This window comes from Talpa occidentalis, unplaced genomic scaffold (genome assembly GCF_014898055.3).
Source record: "Talpa occidentalis isolate TD23 unplaced genomic scaffold, MPIMG_talOcc4v2.1 talOcc4.15, whole genome shotgun sequence".
NCBI lineage: Eukaryota > Metazoa > Chordata > Mammalia > Eulipotyphla > Talpidae > Talpa > Talpa occidentalis.
Genome location: NW_023601543.1, coordinates 2,068,898 through 2,088,416, shown reverse-complemented (window position 1 = coordinate 2,088,416; position 19,519 = coordinate 2,068,898). Strand labels below are relative to the sequence as shown.

General features: G+C 61.5%; 1 protein-coding gene across 1 annotated transcript; it reads left to right on the top strand.

Annotated features, from left to right (window-relative positions):
• The first annotated feature begins 811 nt into the window (after positions 1 to 811).
• On the top strand, positions 812 to 18,272 carry CNGA2 (cyclic nucleotide gated channel subunit alpha 2). The gene is made up of 8 exons (XM_037511807.2): positions 812 to 843; positions 2,212 to 2,309; positions 12,540 to 12,672; positions 12,886 to 12,978; positions 13,555 to 13,725; positions 14,646 to 14,753; positions 16,251 to 16,357; positions 16,711 to 18,272. Exons 3-8 carry the CDS (start codon positions 12,566 to 12,568, stop codon positions 18,114 to 18,116), a joined length of 1,992 nt encoding a protein of 663 aa, XP_037367704.1. The 5' UTR covers positions 812 to 843; positions 2,212 to 2,309; positions 12,540 to 12,565; the 3' UTR covers positions 18,117 to 18,272.
• The last annotated feature ends 1,247 nt before the right edge of the window (positions 18,273 to 19,519 follow it).

Below are 19,519 nucleotides of genomic sequence, written 5' to 3'. Positions count from 1 at the left end.
GGGTCCCCAGCCCCCTGTATGAGGGGGCTACGTTCCTGGCTCCCTGGGGCCTGCAACACTTGTGACAGCAGAAGGGCCTCCTGTCAGCCCTGTGGGACTCCGCGCTGGAGCCCGGGCCCTGCTGAGGGCAGAGACAGGGACACTAGCTGAGGAAGCAGGTGGGAGGTTCCCTCTCTGACCCAGGGCAAAACCCCTGCGGAACCGGGAGCCCCGGGGCCCAGACACAAGTGCATCTAGCCAGGAGAGGGGCGACCTGGAGCCTCCCTGCACCTCCAAGGGCCTTGGAGCCCGGGAATCCCTTGCACACTCAGAGGACGGCTGGGCCCTCCCTGCAGACCCGCCCCCATCTGCAGCCTCAGGACAGCTGGGGCCCCAGGTGCAGGCGCTTGTCTCGGGCCGCGGGCCGGGGAGGTGCAGCGGCCCACCCTGGAGAGGCGCCGGCGCGGTTTCTTAACCGCCTGCTTCTTCACGCTGGCACCCCAGCACACCCCAGCGCGCCCCAGTGCCCCCCACTGCCTTTAAATTGCACGGGAGGGTGAAAGCAGACACAGGCTGCCCAGAGGCCTGCCCGCCCGTCCTGAAGCGTCCCACCCCACACCGTCGCTCCCCGCCCCTCCCGGCGCTGCGCCCGGCCGCTCAGCTCAGAGGAAGAGAGGCGGCCGGGGCGGGGCGAGGCCTGCCCTTTGGGATGGGCTGTGCGTGTGCGTGAGCAGACACGGACATGTTTGCAGAAACGGTCTGCTTGAAAATATGTTGTGAAACAAAGGTTCCCCGGTGGGAGCAATTTAGCTGAGATGCAAACAAACAGCGAGGTGGTCCCTGGAGAAACACCTCTCGGGCTAGGTGAGCTGGGTGGAGCCTGCGCCTGCCCCCCACCCCAGGTGTGACTGCTGGGCCCCTCCATAGGGTTCTGTGGGGGCACGGGTCTATGGTGGGGGCCAGCACCTCCCAGCTGGTCTCCTGGAGCATTCGCGCCCCGAGGCCATTTCCCTGCCCAGCTGCCCCCCACTGCTGTCCTCAGCAGCCTCGAACTTCCCCGGGCACGGCGGGGGCGGGGAGGGACTCATTCACACTTGGGGTGGGCGAGGGGCTCCTCGAAGCATCTTATGCGCCCCCTGGTGAAGCCTGCTGCCCAGGCTTGGGATCAGGGGCTGCCCAGTCCTTCCCTCCGCACTGGAGCAGCGGGGTGGGGGGGGTGCAGGGTAGACAGGGCTGGCGGGGGCTGGCGGGGGGGCCTCTGGACCGGGTCCCCAGAGCGCTGCTGTGGCCGGATGGTCTCGGTCCGCGGCAGGGCGTCCGGGCGCCCTCCACAGAAAAGCCTTCCCCGTAAAGGCAGGCAGCACCCCGCGCTCCCGCTGCGCTCCTACTACGTGCCTGCTCTCCGTGCTCCCAGCAGGGAGGAGCTGTGCAGCCCCCGTCCCCAGTCCCCACCGGCTCCTCCCGGGGGGCATGCTTGCCTCCCTCCCCTCCCCCGCCGGTGTGTGGCCCATGCACGCCCTGGCCTCCCTGCAGTTGCCCCACGCAGTGCCCTGAGGGGGCTGCTAGTCCCCCAAGCTGTCAGCCTTTGCCCACCGCCGCGGAAGGGAAAAGCTACATTCCCCTTCTGCTGGCGTGGGGGCAGAGGAGGGTGGGCAGGCGGGGCATGTGGGGGCGGCTGGCATCCTGGCCCCTCTTGGAGGCCCAGTCCAGGGAGCCCCGGGGGGACGGAATGGGCCCTCTGCTCTCGGCTTCTCCCGCGCTTGCCCCTGCCCAGCTAGGCCGGCGGGACTGTGACCAAGGCCAGGAGGCAGGTGCAGGGGTGGTGCGCTGGCAGCCTCGAGTCCCCTGACACCAGCCCTGAGCGACGTGCGTGCCAGGAAGGGCGGGCTCCCCGGGGCGCGGGAGGGGCCGCCAGCTCCTGGGTGCGGGCGGACGAGCAGCTCTCACAGCGGGCAGCCCGTCACCCGGCCTGCACCTGCCGACAGCCTGGGCGTGCGAGCCTCGGGTGTCCAGCCGGCGGGCGGGCCAGCTTCTCCCGCGGGGGGTGCCACCCGGGCCCGTGTCTCCCGCTCGCCTCCGCCGTGGCCATGAGCTCCTCCGGGTCATCGGCAGCCTCCCCGGCCGGCGTCGGGCAGGGCGCAGCTCTCTGACTGGGAGGCGGCCAGCTGTGTGGGGTGCCGGGACCCCGCCGGTCTGGGCACGGGCGCACCCGGAGGTGTCTACTGGCTTCAGGTGCTGATGAGCCCCCTGGACTGGTCCCTGACTGGAGGCGGCGCGGACGATCAGCGGATGCTGACTGTGCACGGGGCCGGCCCGAAGCCGTCTGACTGGTGAGGAAAGGGGCCGCCCTGGTGGAGGCCGATGCTGTTGGGGGGCCACCGTGGCGGCTGCGGGGGCGGGACCGCGGGGCCGTGGAGCTGGGCTGCATGTGGGCCCTCGGAGGGTGAGCGGGGACCTTGGCTGCTTGTCAAAGCCACAGATGAAACCTGGGGGCTCAGGAGGGAGGAGGCAGCGGCCGCCCCCATGCTGGCTTGAGGCAGCGGAGGCCAGCTTCTCCCTAGGGGGCTGGCAGGAGGGTGGCTGGAGAAGGCCTGGAGGGAGGAGCTGAGGGGCTGGGGGTTGCCCTGCCAGGCAGGGGGGGATGGGAGAGGGGGTGGAGCCCGTGGAACTTGCCACCTGCTGTGTCTCTACGACCCGCCAGGCGCGGGCATTGCTGGGCATCCCCACTCAGCACACTCAGCACGGGGTGGGTGGGGGCGCGGAGGTGACATGGAGCTCCAGGGCTCCCTGCAGGTGAGGAGTATCCAGTAGGGTCGGGGGTTCTGTAGTGCGGCCCTCACAGCCCCTGCTGGGATTGAGGCCTTACTTTCCGGCAGCCACACCTTGGTCCCTCAGGAACGTCTTGATGGGGGGCGCCTCCGCGGGTCTGGGCCTCTGGGAGCCTGCTCGTCTGCCGTTCTGGCCAGTGCATCTGCAGGGAAGCTCTCGGGGGTTCTGGCGGGGGAAGGAGTCCGGGCCGGGTGGCCGTCCCGGGCAGGGACAGGCCCGTTGGGGCCCTCCAGCTCAGCTTGAGTCCAGAGCCGGAAGTGTCGCCTCCACCCGCATCGGACTGAGGCCACCGGGCGGCTGGCACGGGCAGTGTCTGGGCCCCTCTGTGGGCAGAACGCGGGTGGGCGTCTTCACAGCCTCTGTCCAGGGGTCACCTTCCCGGGAGCAGGCACTAGGTGTTGGGACTGGGCACATCTGGCTGGCAGGGTGTGTGCTTGGCGGGTCAGGGGCCGTGGTGGCCTCCTGGGAACCGAGACTGCAAAGGTGGCCTAGTGAGACCCGATGCAAGGAAAGCGAGCAAAAGTGCGCGCGAGGCAAGGCGGGGCCGGGCGAGCGTGGGGTGGAGGTGTCCTCCTTCCTTCCTGCCCTCCCTTCCTGGACATGGTTCCGGCCCTGTCACGTGCTCATCTCGGGGACTCGTGACTCAGCAAAGCCGACGTGTCTCTGACCCGACAACGTTGATTTCTGGGTGAGGGCATCTGTCCAAGGCTCTGCGAAGCAGGCATGGCACAGGCTTGGGTGGGTTGCTGACGTCAGCCTGGCAGAGACCAGGACGAGATCTGAGGATGGAGAAGCGATGAGTCACAAGAAGCGAAGGAGGAAGGTGCTGGAGAGACTTCGGCAGCACCCTCGGGTTTGGGGACGGGGCCTCCAGGGTACCTCCGAGGTGTCCGGGCCACGCGCGTGCAGGGACAGATGGGCCCAGGTCATGTCAGTTGGGGACACCCTGAGTGCAGGGCCCAGTGACTGTCCCAGGAGGGAGATGGGCACCTGGGGATGTGCAGCGTGCGAGGGGTTTCTTAGTGACGACAGCAGGGGCAGGGTGAGCTACTATCTCTGGTCTCCCTGCCCACGGAGGAGCCTCCCTTGGGTACCAACTGAATGTGGCTGATGCCACGTGCTCCGCCTGGGCTCCGTCTTTGTCCGTAAAGAGACGACACCTTTCTTGACCAACAAGTGCTGAGATAATGGCGTCCTCGAGGGCTCCCACCCCTTCAAAGTAGGACCAACACCCCTGGCCTGCCTGGCATCTTGGACGAAGCCCTGCCTCCCGTGTGCCCACTGCCAGCTCCATTCATCCCACAGTCCTTCCAGGCCATGTGTGCGACGCAGATGCCAGGCTGGGGTCTGACCTCAGGGCACTGATGAGAGAGACCACGGTGGCTTGTCGTGCAGGGCCCACTCTGCCTATGAGCGCTGGGTACCCAGCTCCAGGCTGCCCAACCTTGGTATGTGCAACTCCCCTTTGCCACAGTTGGCACCCCTCCCACTGCCCCCCAGGCCCGGGGCCCAGGGGTCACAGCAGCTGGGCTCCATACTCCATGCCACCCGCCAGGGCCGGCTGTGCTTGCACCCACACCCAAGGCTGCGGCCGCCTTCGCCTTCCAGGCTGCCCCGTGGCCAAGCTGCTTTTTAGCCACATCACTTAGGCGTGAACCTGTTGGAGATGACAACAGACAGCCTCGTGGCAGGGTGAGTGCGTCAGCTGAGGGCCGTGCTCAGCACGGTAGCTGCTCAGCGGATGAGAACCTGCCCCAGCCCACCCCTCTCCAGCTTCCTCTCGGGGCCCTGCCTGGTGCCGTCTGCCCCCCGGCCGTGACCCGTGACCTGCGACCTGCCCCCGGCACCGCGCATCCCCCGCACAGTGGCCAGAAGGGAAAGCTGGGGCGCTGGTTTCTGGTGGGCCGCGGGACACTGCCCTTCCCAGTCGTGGTGGGAAAGCTTTGACCTGACCTGGTAGTAACTTGCATCTGAGGCCAGGACGGTCTGGGTGACAAGCCCCCCGGCCCCTGAACTCTGTCTTCTGAGGTCCCCCCAGACCCGAGCAAGGTTTAGCCCTGGCATCTTCTTCCTGCCCTCTCGCCCTCCCTGCGGCCTCCCTGCCTTCCTGCCTTCCCCCACCGCCTGTCGGGAGCGCCTTCCGGGCGGCAGCCTGCAAGGGGGTGGGGGGGCCGCGGCGCCCAGCGATGCAGACACAGGCGCCTGCCCTCAGCCGGGCACACTCGAGTGCGGAGCTCTGGCAGGGAGGGGCAGCCTCTGGGCTCAGGCTTCAGCCCAGGATGGCGGGAATGTGGCGGGAAGCTCTGAACTGGGAGGATGAGCCTGGACACGCTCTTCAGGGGGCGCCGAGCTGCCCTTCAGTGGCAGCTTGAAGGCTCAGTGGGTTGCGCGTGTCTGTTTCTAGGTCTTGGGGTGACTCTGCATGATTTGGGGGGAGGCCAGCCGCAGCTGCCTGAGGCACCCAAGGGTGACGTCCTGGCGCAAGGTGGAAGGAGAGCCCGGAGCCCGGCAGAGAGGTCTGGTGCCGCCCCCTCAGTGGACCCGGGTGCCATCTGACGGCGGGACCGCGCACCGCGTGTCTTTCTCTGGCTGCTCTCAAGACCGCCCTGTCCCGCGAGCCCGGGGCCTGAGCGCGCGCGTCTTGCTGTTACCGTCTTCACGCGCCTTGTCCTTGGGCCTCTGAGCTGCTTCTCTCTGTCGCCTTATTGTTTTCATCCATTTGGGGGAGGCCGTGACTTCTTCAAATGCAGTTGCTCTGCGCCCCCCACTTCGCGAAGTTCAAGCACGTGTCGGTGGCGTGTCCTGAAGCGCCCCCGCTGCTGGCGCTCGGCTCGCCTGACTCTCTCGGTCTCTGGGCCTCACTCGGGCAGTTTTGCTGTGTTGTCCTCGAGCTCGCTGCTCTCTTCTGCGGTCTCCGAGGCGTTTCAGTGTCATCTCGTGCAGTTTCCTCTCGCGGTTGGTAGTTTTCATCCTTAGGAGGGTCATCTGTGTCTTTGCAGATGCGTTTTTAAAGGACGGAGCGCGGTACCTGATTGGCTTCTGCCGTCCCGGCTGCCGGCTTCCCACCGGGGCCAGGCCCGGGTTGCTTTTGAGCGAGGACTTGTTTCCTTGCTGCGAGGGAGAAGTCGTGTGGGTGCCTGCTCATGGCGCGCGCCCCACGTGGCCGTCGGCCTTGTGGCGGTGGGTCCGCCTGCAGTTCTGAAGCATTCTTGAGCCTTATTCTGGGATGAAGCTTGCGTAGCTGGCAAGGGGGGCCTTCTGAGTCTCGCTTTTAAGATGGCTTTCGGTGGGACCAGAGCCGCGTTCAGTCTGTGAACTAATTACCCCCCGCCGCACAGCCGACGCCCTTCCGGCTCCTCTGCCGTCGGTGTGGCCAAGGGTGGCAGCAGGCGCTATGGCAGGCCCTGTGTGACGGCTGCGGACTGTGGCCTCTCACTTTACGGACGGTTCTCTCCCGAGCCTCGGAGATCTCTGTCGTGGGTGTGCGGTGGTGAGCGCTCGGCTGGCTCGCTCAGGAGCCTCTTCAGACGCCAGCACGCTCCCTGCAGCTCTCCCTCCAGCACCTGCTCTGCTCACTACCTGCTGCTTCTTACTTGAGAGCCTCGTTTCTTTCTTCTCAACTCAACTCACCCATCGGTTCCACCCGGGTCCCACCTCTCTGTGCCACAGCCCAGAAACTCTCACAAGGGAGTGTGGGGGGCAATGGTTGGGGTCACATCATTTGTTCCCCATCTCTTAGGGATCACTGGCCATCCTTGCCTAATGTTCAATGTCTCGAAAATTGTTCTTTTGGTTCTGGCTGTTTCCTCCTGATGGGTATATCTGCGTCTTCTCTAGAAGTGCAAGTGTCACACATCCTTGAAACCAGCCAACTGATAGATCAGACACATGAGCTCAAAGTTGGAAGCAACGGATGGGAAACGCGTGTCATTCATTGACTGCTCTTTCCACGCTCCCCGGGAAGCATCTGCCACAGGCTAGGCATGGAGACGAGATGGCAGCTGGGATCGAGGTGGAGCTAGTGTGAAGGGGTGGACACAATGTGTGCACGGGGACACAGTGCCTGTGACCTTCATGTGTGGCATGTGCAGCTTTAGACTTGAAAACTGGGAGAAGGACATTGTCCGTAGAGATGCAGATGAATCTTGGAGGAGGCGGTGTCGGGGGAAGACCAAGAGCTCGATTTGGGCCACATTGAGCCGAGATGCCTCCTCAAAGTGCAACTGATGTGTCAGGGAACCCAGCTGAAGTCGTTCAGACTGCGCTCAGGACACTGCCCCCTGTAGGGGTAGGGCACAGCAGGAGGCTTCTCGAAGGACACTCACAAGTGTTGCTGAGGCAGGAGGAGAGCTAGCAGAGCGGAATCCATTGTTTTGAGAGTGAAGGAGAGAGAAACCGTGTCAAAGGGCACAGGGAGACAGAATGGATGTGTGCAGAGAAGTGACCCCAAGAGTGGAAGGGGTTCCTGGTCGTCTCTTTGATTCTGGGAGCAAGGCTGAGGTGGGAGATTCTGCCAGAAGCATCTCTCTCACCTTGGCACCTAGCACAAGCCTGGTGCACAACAGGTTCGTCAGGGCTCTGCATGGAACAGATGAGCAAACAGAAGCAGTGGGCAGCCACGAATGTCTGAACAAACCAGGAACGAGAACTCAGTAGCTCCAGCTTCTACTGTTGCCTGCCTATCCAACTGGTGTCTTCTGTTCTTGGCCTTAACGCCTCTCAGGAAATCGTCTTTAGGACACTTTCTACTAGGATCCAAGAGACACGTTGGCCAGTCTGCTTGTTCTCTAAAAGTTTTGGGTTATTTGCTCAACTTTCTGATGAGGAGCAGAGGCCCGGCGGTGCTCCATGACTGATGGCAGGCTCTCCCCTCCACTGTCCTCTAGGATCAGCTGCCCCTCTCTTCACCTGCTGCGTGGTCTGCTGTCCTTGCCAGACCTAGTGGCCCTCCTGCTGACTGGGTTTCCCCCGTGGCAGCTACTGTAAACCTCCCAGCAACCTCCAGAGTCTGCCTCACGGCCCCAGATGCCGCTGCAGGGGCAACCAGCCCGTTTCACCGAGGAAGCTGCAGTCTTGCGGCCCCTTCAAGTGTCTCTCGCTGTCCCCCGGCCCCATCTAAAATGTCTGCCACCTCCTTCCCTTCTGGTGTGTTCACCAGCTGCTCCCCTGCTCGCTTCCCCACCAGTCTGCCCTCGGCCCCTCTGTCACAGATCCGCCCATCCTATCCTTGTTTCCTGAGGAGGAGCCGCCCCCAAGGCCAGAAGCTCAGGCTCCAGGGCTCAGCCAGTCCCCTGCAGCCTCATGGGACTTGGTGACAAGGACAGATATTCCCATAATCTCCCGAGTCCCTCCTCAAAGCCGACACACTTGCTTTATTATCTACTTTCTGGCAAAGAATAACAACAATAGCAACTAAGAAGCCGCAGCCCTGTGTCCTCGGGTTCCTACTCTGTGCTCTCCTTGCTCCTTCAGCCAGGCTTCCAGAAACAGCTGGCTGTGTTCTCCGCCCCTCGTTCCTCACCTCCCGCTACTTACTCCGAAATCCTGCAAAATGTGCCTTTTTTCCCAGTAGTCCTTGAGGCTGCTCTTGATAAGGCCACGGGAGAGGCCCCCACTGTTTGCTGCAGGGCCCCCTTCCGATGTGCGGACACTCGCTTCTCCGAGGCTGTCCTCGGCCCTCCACCCGGGCAGCCCCTCAGGACTCTCCCCTCAGGCTCCTTTTCTGTTCTGATTCCCTGGAGTTTTGACTCGCGGCAAACTGCTGGTGTCCATGTCTCCACTGCGGGTCCAGCCTGACCGAGCGTGGGTCAGCCTGAGTCGGCTACAGCAGGCGCAGAGGGTGGTAGTGAAGGCCACAGGCGAGGCCAGTGCTTGGGGACCCAGGACAGTGGGTGTGCAGGCCTTTGACACTTGGGGGACCATAAACTGAGGGTGATCAGGGGAACAAGGCGATGCCCCTGACCTGCAGGTTTCCGACTTGGGGGACGGCTAGAGGGCAGGCCCTCTACCAGGAGGACACATCGGAGAGGCCAATTTGTAGCTGAAGGTGTCACGTTCAGTGTTGGCTCTGTTGGGTTGGAGGTGCCTCGAGATGATGTGCAGCAGGCCCTGACATAGGAGCACAGCTCGGGAGAACCATCCGGAGTTTCTTGGAGAGTGTGCAGAAAGAGCCACCGGCCTAGCTCGAGCCGAGGCCTGAGGGGGAATTCTACTGAAAGGGAGCCGCCTGCACTGACTCCACCAGCTAGGGGTTGACCAAGTGCCCTGCCTGGCGGCCTGCTCCTGTAAGCGCCACTCACCGGGCTACCCCTGCACCACACCTCCTCCTCCGCCCTCATCCACTAGCCTGTGCTCTCCCGAGACCCACCCCAGGCCTGCCAGCGCCCCTCCCAGCTTTGGTCCTCCCGCAGATCAGCCCTGACACCCTCAGCAGTGCCAGCGGCCCTGGCTTTGTTTGCATTGCCTGCAACTTTCTGTCTCCATGGTCTGCCGCCTCTAGGGTTCAGGCAGGGACTCGGGGATGCTGGCCCCGCTCCCTCGGGTGCCTCATTAACATCTTGGTGCCACTGTCCCACAGAGAGCGCCAGGCGAGCAGCTCTGAGGCTGCTTGTTATTATCACTCACTGAGGAGCTTGAGGTATCTGCCATCGCCATGGCGACAGTTACATAAGCTAGAACAAACCAGGGGTCACTTCCGGCAGTGGGAGCCCCAGGAAGCTGGGGGCATGCTGACCATTTCGGCCTAAATCTGGGCTGTCGTGCCGAGCAGCCTCGGCAGTGACGGTGGCTCTGAGTCGAGTCGCGGACTCGCTGACTCATGACAAGAGACACCAAGCAACACTATCTCCTGTCTCTCTTCCAGATCTTTCCTTCTCAGTCTATTTTGTGGACACCTCCTTCTCTATTCAACTCTTTTCCTCTTCATTTCGTTTCTTTCTGTTGACGTGACGTTAGTTCAGAACACTGCACAGGTTTCAGGTGTACAGCTGCTCACCTCAGCACCTGTATGTCACTCCATAACCACCACCAATGTCCGGTTACCATCTCTCCCCACCTGTTGGCCCCTCTGCCTTCCCCTCCTTCCTCTGGTAGCCACTATTCTGTTCTCAGAGTCAAAGGGAGTTTATTTTTGATTGTTCCTTTGCTTTCCCCCTTTATATTTCATAAATGAGTGAAATCATATGGTATTTCTCTTTCTCCTGACTTATTTCACTTAGCCTAACACCTTCAAGTTCCATCCCTGTTCTTGAACATGGCACAACTTCATCTTTTTCATGGCTGAGTAGTATTCCCCGGCGTTGCTATGCACATCTCCTTTATCCACTCACCCACTGATAGACACACAGGCTCTTCTATATCTTGGCTCTTGTGAATAGTGCTGCAGTGAAAATAGGGGTGCAGGGATCTATTCTGCCCCCAGAAGTGGTATTACTGTATCACATGGTCGTTGTCTTTTTAAGAAAAGACACTGAGAAACTTTTGAGAAACTTCTGTACTGTTTTTCAAAGAGGCTTCACTTATTCTCAGCAACTGTGCACAAGCATTCCTTTTGCTCCTCGCCTTGCGACACTGTTTTTTGACTTTGATAATGGCCATTTTAACTGGTGTGAGATGAAACCTCATTGTGGTTTGACTTGCATTTCCCTAATGATAATCGAGGCCGAACATCTTTCCACGTGTCTGCTGGCATCTATATGTCCTCTGGTGAAATGCTTACTTAGATCTTCAGCCCATTTTTTAATCAGGTTGTATTATTTGTGGTTGTTGCGTTGTGCATATATTTTGGATATGAACTCCTTGTCTGATACTTGGTTTGCAAATATCTTCTCCCACGCAGTAGGCCGCCTTTTCATTTTTTTCTCTCTCTCTCTTTTTAAAAAAAATTTATTTATTTATTTATACAAGCACTGGGTATAGTCAGAAGCGCGGGAGGGTGAGAGAATTCACCAGAGCCAGAGCGGGGAACAGAACAGGCAGACTGACGAAGCACACTGCTGAGGGGAGCAGCGGGCGAGACAGGAGAGGTCTGTCGTGCCATGTGGGACCCTCGCCGGCAGCCGGGGATCAAACTGGTGCTGCAGAGGCTGTGGGCAGCTTCGCAACCCAGCGCTCAACCGCTGCGCCACCGGGGGAGGCCCCGCTTTTTTATTTTTATGATGGTTTCTTTTGCTGTGCATAAGCTTTTTAGTTTGATGTAGTCCCATTTATTTATTTTTGCTGTGGTTTCTCTTGTGTTGGAGATGAATCCACCTCTCTAAGGCTGATGTCAAAGAACTTATTGCCAGTGTTTTCTTCTATGTATTTTATGGTTTCCACTCTTACCTTCAGTCTGAAATCCATTTGAATAAATGTTTGCATCTGGTGCAGGCAGTGGTCAGCTTTCATTCTTTTGCACGTGGCTATTCAGTTTCCCCAACACCTTTTAGTAAAGAGAGTGTCCTTGCTTCCTAGGATGCTCTTGGCTCCTTTGTCATAAATTAGTCTTATTACTCAACTCTTAAATGTTGGGTTCCCCAGGGTTCTGCCCAGGAACCTCGCTTCGTATTCTCCCACATCCCTAGTGTGGGCCAATCTCCACCCAAATAGCTCACTGCTCTGCCCACTGGCCTCAGGCTCCATGGACGCCATCTCCTCCAGTGTTCCCGGCTCTCTGCTCTCAGCCCCTCCACCACCTGTGGACACAAGGATCTTTCCAGACTGTAAAGCTGTTCTTGTCATGCTCCTGCCAGTCCTTCCAAGGCTCCCCTAGCCCAGAACAGAGTACTGATTTGGGCCCCTGCCTCTGGCGCCCCTGCGAGCTCCCCCTTCGCCCTTATTTTCCCCTCAGGCCCTCGTCCTCCCCAAATTTCTTCCTTGTTTCTAAGCTTGAGGGACATTATTTGGGGGATGCTGGAAAGAATGTGATGGAAACCAAAAGGAAGGCACCCCAGAGATAGTGCTCCTGGTTGAAGCAGCCAATGACAGATGAGATCCTGCCTCAGGTGTGTGAGCTCTGAGGGGTCTCAGGTGAGGAGACAGGAGAGGAGGGTTAGGGGCGGGGTCACTGGCCATTGCCTTGGGTCAGGGAGAGACATCTCCTCCCTTGGGGCAGAACTTTGGAGGCAGTGGCTGGTTTGGAGGCGTTCAACAGCCTACGCGTGTGGCAGACCCCTACAAAGCAGGGATAACAGAAGGTGCTTGTCAAAAAAATTAACTGGACTGGGCCTCCCCGGTGGCGCAGCAGGTTGAGCGCAGCACTGTGAAGCTGTCCGCAGCCTCCGCAGCATGAGTTCAATTCCCAGCGGGCCAGGTTGATTCCCACATGACGCGGCAGACCTCACCTGTCTCTCCTGCTGCTCCCCTCAGCAGTGCTTTCGGTTGTCTGCCTGTTCTGCTTCCCGCTCTGTCTCTGGTGAATTCTCTCATCCTCCCGCGCCTCTGACTGTACCCCAGTTCTTGTATAAATAAATAAATCTTAAAAAAAATTTAACTGGACTAAAAAAACAAAACAAAACACCTTTTGCAATTTAGCACTGCAATTACACCGCCTACCAGGTGGGGGAGCCCGGCATCAGTGGGCTTTATGCTGGAGGGCCGGGCCTTACGCCATGTGGGCTGGGGCCCATCAGAGCAGTACTGGGGTGCCGGGGTTTGCCAGCTGGGCCCTGCTTCTTCTCTTTGCCCACCTGCAGATCTCCTGCTGTTGGGCGCCAGGGTCCTCTGTGATCTTGTTCTTGGCCTTTCCCTGGCAGGTGAGGGGCTCAGCCATACATGGAGGATGACAGAAAAATCCAACGGCGTGAAGAGCTCCCCAGCCAATAACCACAACCACGCACCCCCTGCTGTCAAGGCCAATGGCAAAGATGACCGTGGCACCAGTAGCAGGTGAGTCTGCTGAGGCCAAGGATTTGTGGGGTGGGCCTGGAGGCTGGGCTTCTCCCCAGCTCTGCTTCATTGCCACAGAGCAAGCCAACTTTGGGTCAAAGAACCCTCTAAAAGGACCATGAGGTTTCTGGGCACCACCCAGGAGCGGCAAGCACTGATGGGAGACAGGGTTTGCTCAGAGAACCTTGGTCGACTCTGCTCCTTCTCCTGCAGGCCACGGTCTGCGGCCGACGATGACACCTCCTCTGAACTGCAGCGGCTGGCGGACATGGATGTCCCGCAGAGGGGCCGGCGCGGCTTCCAGAGGTGGGGCCCACCACTACCAGCTCCCCTGCCCTGCCAGGGAACCTGTCTGAGTGGCTACCTCAGGCCTCTCCAGAGACCTGTGGAAGCATCGTCTGTGCTGTCCTGGCTGGTCTCTGTCCTTCTGACAGTACCCTTGAGCAAGCTCGAGATACCAGGAGAGGCTCCCCTTCAGTCTTGTCTGCCTCAGTGTCAGGGGAGGGATCCTTTCCAGCCGGGGGCCTGGGTGGAGGGCCTAAGACTTCTGCCCCAGGACCGTGGGCTCCACAGGGAAACGGGGGGCCTGGGTTAGCCCTCCTCCTGGCCTGTCCTCCCTTCTCACAGCCTGTCTTGCCCTGGAGATCTGCCTGTCACCATCAGTAACTGAGATGGCGCTTCCTCTAGGAAGTCTTGCCAGGATATGGCTTTGCCCCTCGGGCTACATGGGGAGTCAGGCCTGAGTCCTAGCCCAGTTGTTAACAGGGGGCACCCTGACCTGGCCTGTGCCCACGATTTCCTGTCCGCCCCCCTCCCTCGCCAGACAGTGGGCCCTGGGAACAGCACTTCTGCCCTCCGGCTCACGCCCCCCTCCCGCCCTAGGATCGTCCGCCTGGTGGGGGTCATCAGGGAGTGGGCCAACAAGAACTTCCGTGAGGAGGAGCCGAGACCTGACTCGTTCCTCGAGCGCTTCCGTGGTCCAGAGCTCCAGGCCGTGACAACACAGCAGGGGGACGGCAAAGGCGACAAGGACGGCGATGGCAAGGGCACCAAGTACAGCTGGCGGCGGCGGGGAGGGCTCGCTGCGGTTTCAGCCACCCCTGCCAGGCAGGGAAACTGGCGGTGGGGGACGGCCGGGTTCACCCTAGGGCGCTCTGCTCAGCTGCCTGGTGTCCCCTGGCTGCCCTGGGCTGGGAGGGCGCCTGACCCAGGGGGTGTCGCTCCCGTCCCAGTTCCTCAGTCAGTCCCTGCAGAGGGGTGCAGGGAGGGAGCGATGAGGGCCTGCCTGTGCCAGCATACCAGGGTGCAGAGCCTAGCTTTGAAGAGGCCCTGCTAGGGCTGGCTGGTGGGGCAGGCTGGGGACAGTGGAGCAGAAGGAAGCTGGGGTGGGGGGTGGGGGCAGAGGGGCCGGGTTGGAGGGCCTATTCCTGAGGAATGAGGAGGCGAGGCGGATGTCTGGCCAAAGCCGACATTCCGCACCTCTGGCCAGTGGCGGAAAGAGCTCTGGCCAAGGCAGGATGGAGCAGCTGGGAAAGCAATTTGGGGACTGGAGGCCCAGGACCCAGCGGAGAGGGTGGAGGGGGCAGGAAGCATGTGGGCTCACTGCCTTGGGGTTCCTCTCCCCCCTCAGGAGGACTGGGGATACACCCTGGGCCTTTATCACCACCCTGGGCAAGTCCCTACCTGCCAGCAGCTCCGTCCCTAGCATGCCCCCTGGCAAAGGGGGTTCCAGAGGGCCTGTGAGCCCAGGGTCTACCTGCAGGCAGTGTAGGGAGAGGAGTGCCCCTTCCTCACTGAACGCTACTCAGGTCCCTGGTACCAGGCTGGGAGGCCCTGACAGCTGGGGTCCTGTGCCACTCACCCGCACCACGCACACCTCTTTGGGCAGTGCTTGCTCAGGGATGCCTGCGCTCTGGGACTGGGGTGCTGTCTCATGGGGAACCCAGTCCCCACGCCTGGTCTTGTCTCCTCAGAAAGAAATTTGAGCTCTTTGTCTTGGACCCAGCCGGGGACTGGTACTACCGCTGGCTGTTCATCATCGCCATGCCTGTCCTCTACAACTGGTGTCTGCTGGTGGCCAGGTGAGAGGCCGGCACCCCCGTGCGCTGTCTGGGTTTCCTGTGGGCCGACAGCCCTTCCCTGTGCCCCTCGAGCCTCCAATGACTTACTGCAGCACCAAAGCCATCCTTGCCCTGGCGGCGCCATCATTCCCAGCTCTCCACCTCCGCCTAAGCCGTCCCGGGTGACCCCAGTTGTCTCCAGGGGCAACTGTAACAGCCCTGCACCCATCCAGGCGGGCACTCTTGTCCCCTCCAATGCGCCCACCACACTGGCAGCTGGCACAGTTGCTGGGAGCTGGGATGGGATTCTGCTTCTCCCTCTTCACACACCCAGCAAGGGCCCCCAGCGCCCACAGGGAGAGAAATTCAAGCCCTCAGCATGGCCTTCAGGGGCTTCTGGACCCAGCCTTCTCTCTAGCGCCACCTTCTGGACACACCCCGCCCTAGCACTTGCTGTCTAGGGTCAGGACAGGCCCTTGGCCCAAGACAAAATCCCTCCCTGACCTTCAAGCCCAGGAGAGTCTGGCTGCGGGCGCAGGGGCAGAGCCACTCTGCACACGCGCTTCCCGCCCGATTCCACCCGCCACAGCCACGCATTCGGCGACGGTCTCGCTGGGCACCGGGGCCAGGCTCCGAGCTCAGTGCTGGGGAGGCTGTGTGGACAGCACTCGCCCGGTCTCTGCTCGGGCCACTGGGGGACATTGGTGGGGGACACTGCCATTCAAGGGGCTGAAGACAGGCGGTGAGGAGAGGAAGGGACCTCTGTAAGGAGGCGCCCCCTTAGCTGAGAGCGCACAGTGAGAGAGAGGCAGCTATTTAGATGCCCCGCTTTGGTAGAGGGAACATCCTGGGGAGAAGGAAAAAGCGGGCAACACCCCCTAGCAAGGCCGGAAGGCCCAGGCCAGTCCTGCAGGCGCGGGGGTTGCGGCTTCACTGGCGATGTGACCACGTCGCCGGAAGGACTGCTCGTCCCGCGGCCTGAGCTCACTCACTGGGTCATCCTCCTGGGTTCTGTGCCCGTCTCTGTCCCCTCCCTAGGCCGCCAGCCTCTCCCCGGTCCCACTGCCTTGCGCCTCAGCCCAGCACCGCCCTCTCACCCGCATGGATCACGCTCTGGGCCGGGCTCTCTCCGCGGGGGGAGGCTGAAGAGATGGGCACGGGGCCGCTGAGCTGTGTGCCGCGGCTCGTGCGAACCACCCGCCCGTTCGTTCATTCACCTTGCTCCGCTGAGAGCGCACGCCCTAGAACACGGGTCAGGCGGCGGTCTTCTCGGAGCTCGCAGTCCAGCGGGTGACAGGCACGTGCTGGCCGGAGGTGACGTCGCGTAGCGAGGTCCATGTGACAGGCGTTCAAGCAGAAGTTGCCGGGGATGAGTCTCTCCTGGGGTCAGCCTGACTGGGACTCATCAGTGCCCCCTGGCGGCCACCCCAAGCCCTGCACACGGTGGGCGCTCACTTTGGGAGCTCCAGGGGGCTTGGGCTGGTTTTGAGGGTGAAGGCCAGCCCTGTCCTCCTGCAGAGCCTGCTTCAGTGACCTACAGAGAGGCTACTACATAGTGTGGCTGGTGCTGGACTACTTCTCAGATGTGGTCTACATCGCGGATCTCTTCATCCGGTTGCGCACAGGTCAGTGAGCAAGCGAGATACTCAGGTGGGGCCACGGCCCCCGAGTCCACGGCCCCTGAGCCCATGCCTGAGTCCGGAGGTCCAGGAAGCCATCTGGAGGTGGCGTTAGACTCACCTGTCCGACCGGGACTCGGGTTGGCGCCTGGCCTCTCTGAACCTCATGGTCTCAGCAAGCTCAGTGAAGTTGGCACGGGGGGGCGGGGCTGATCCCTTCGCACCCTTGCAGGAAACCTTGCTCTGTGAGTCTCCCGCACCTCCTTGGAAAGGGGCAGCTAGTCCCCTGCAGGGCGTGAGTCTCACCGGAGAGGCATGACTGAGGGCGCAGGTGATGTGCTGGCTTGTGTCTCCACCAGGCTTTCTGGAGCAGGGGCTGCTCGTCAAAGACCCCAAGAAGCTGCGGGACAACTACATTCACACCCTGCAGTTCAAGCTGGACGTGGCGTCCATCATCCCCACAGACCTGATCTATTTCGCCGTGGGCATCCACAGCCCGGAGCTGCGCTTCAACCGCCTGCTACACTTTGCCCGCATGTTTGAGTTCTTCGACCGCACAGAGACACGCACCAGTTACCCCAACATCTTCCGCATCAGTAACCTTGTCCTCTACATCTTGGTCATCATCCACTGGAACGCCTGCATCTACTACGCCATCTCCAAGTCCATCGGCTTCGGCGTTGACACCTGGGTCTACCCCAACATCACCGACCCTGAGTACGGCTATCTGGCTAGGGAGTACATCTACTGCCTTTACTGGTCGACCCTGACTCTCACCACCATTGGGGAGACCCCGCCCCCCGTGAAGGATGAGGAGTACCTATTCGTCATCTTTGATTTCCTGATCGGCGTCCTCATCTTCGCCACCATCGTCGGGAACGTGGGCTCCATGATCTCCAACATGAACGCCACCCGGGCCGAGTTCCAGGCCAAGATCGACGCCGTGAAACACTACATGCAGTTCCGCAAGGTCAGCAAGGAGATGGAAGCCAAGGTCATCAAGTGGTTTGACTACCTGTGGACCAATAAGAAGACCGTGGACGAGCGGGAAGTTCTCAAGAACCTGCCGGCCAAGCTGAGGGCCGAGATCGCCATCAACGTGCACCTGTCCACGCTGAAGAAGGTGCGCATCTTCCAGGACTGCGAGGCCGGCCTGCTGGTGGAGCTGGTCCTGAAGCTGCGTCCTCAGGTGTTCAGCCCCGGGGATTACATCTGTCGCAAGGGGGACATCGGCAAGGAGATGTACATCATCAAGGAAGGCAAGCTGGCCGTGGTGGCTGACGACGGCGTCACTCAGTACGCGCTGCTCTCGGCGGGGAGCTGCTTCGGGGAGATCAGCATCCTGAACATCAAGGGCAGCAAGATGGGCAACCGGCGCACAGCCAACATCCGCAGCCTGGGCTACTCGGACCTCTTCTGCTTGTCCAAGGACGACCTGATGGAAGCCGTGACCGAGTACCCCGATGCCAAGAAGGTCTTGGAGGAGAGGGGCCGGGAGATCCTCATGAAGGAGGGGCTTCTGGATGAAAACGAGGTGGCGGCCAGCATGGAGGTGGACGTGCAGGAGAAGCTGGAGCAGCTGGAGACCAACATGGAGACGCTGTACACGCGCTTCAGCCGCCTGCTGGCCGAGTACACGGGCGCCCAGCAGAAGCTCAAGCAGCGCATCACGGTTCTGGAGACAAAGATGAAGCAGAGCCACGAAGACGACTACCTGTCGGATGGGATGGTCAGCCCCGAGCCCGCAGCTGGCGAGAAGCCGTAGGCCTGCCCCGCGCCGCTGCTCCCACCTTGGCCTTGAGCCCAGGAGCTAGAAGAGTCGTGTAGGGCTCCGTGCCGATACGCACTGCCTCGTGTCCCCTTGAATGCTTCCCTCTCTGTCCCCGGGCTCTTGGCTCAGGCCCCCAAGAGCCCCCTCCAAGTCCAGCTGACAGCCGGGCTCGGGCGCTGTCGGCTGAAGCCTGAGGAAGGACGGGGAGGAGCTGGGCTCTCTTCAGGGCTCTGTCGTGCGATGGGGAGCCCATCTGCCGGACAGCGCGCGCCCCGCTGCCACCGCCCCTCTCTCCGGCTGCTTCGCACTTAGCCACTTCCCACTTGGTTCTGGCTCTTGCTTGGCCAACACATGTTCTCTGTGGCCCGTCACTGCACAGGTCGCGGGGGGCTCTCTACCCTGGCAGGCAGAGGGGGCGGCGGGAAGGCAGCAAGGTGCTGCCTCAGGGCTGCGTCCATCAGGCACTGTCTCCTGCGCTCTTCTCCACCTGCTGCGTGCCAGCCAGGAGCGGGCGTCTGCTGTCTCCTCTGGACCAAGGAGATGCTGCTGCTTCTGGCCCATTCCCGGGCAGGGTGTGTAGGCAAAGTAACTGGCCGTGGGCCAGGGGGCACTGCCCCCGCCCCAGCTGGCGGTGACTGGGCCTGGCCGGCGCCCTGAAGGCAGAGCGTTGGCCGAGCCCCTGAGGCTGTGGGGGGCGCTGTTCAGTTCCTGTCTGCGGTAGAGGCACTTACATGTTAATAAATTTCTTTCAACTGTTTGTGGTCATGGCTCAGCTCTGCGCTTCACATTCTCTCCGTCCTCCTGCCCCTCCTTCCCCACACGAGTCTCCTCTCCCTGTCCAGGACTCCCTCCGCCTGGCGCCACTCTGCTGGCTCCCCTGCCTGCCTCAGCCCTCAGGACGAAGCTCAGGGCCTTCTGGAAGAAGTCCCTGGACTCATCCGCCCCCACGCCCCGCAGCCCACCCCCCTCTAGGTCACCATAGTCCTGAACAGTCCCTGTGCCAGGCTCTTGTCACAGTGCGGCTGCTTGTGATGGCTCCAGTTTCTCCTCCAAACTGTGGGCTCTCTGAGGGCCGGGCCTAGACAGCAGCCCGCCCGGCTGCCTGTCCCGCAGAGACAGGCCGGCACAGAGGAGGTATTCCGAGCTTGTTTGCACCCTGTGAATGCGCCCGGGCCCCTGGGCTCCCATTCGCCGTAGCCATGATGCTGCTGGGGGGTGGGAGAGGATGTTCTGCAGGAGAGAGATTTGCAGCACGGGGGGATGGGCCAGGAGGGCCGGGTGCTGCACCAGCTGCCTCTCGTCTGGCATTCTGGCACAAAGCACGTGAAGTCACCCTCTTCACCTGGGCGCAGTCGGGCGCGCAGAGCACATTCCCCTGGGCGGGACACATCTCCAGA

Excerpts from the sequence above, each read along its gene's own strand:
- CNGA2 (XM_037511807.2), top strand. The coding sequence starts at position 12,566 with ATGACAGAAAAATCCAACGGCGTGAAGAGCTCCCCAGCCAATAACCAC. Across the intron at positions 13,726-14,645 it reads GGCGATGGCAAGGGCACCAA|AAAGAAATTTGAGCTCTTTG; the intron begins GTACAGCTGGCG and ends TTGTCTCCTCAG. Across the intron at positions 16,358-16,710 it reads CTTCATCCGGTTGCGCACAG|GCTTTCTGGAGCAGGGGCTG; the intron begins GTCAGTGAGCAA and ends TGTCTCCACCAG.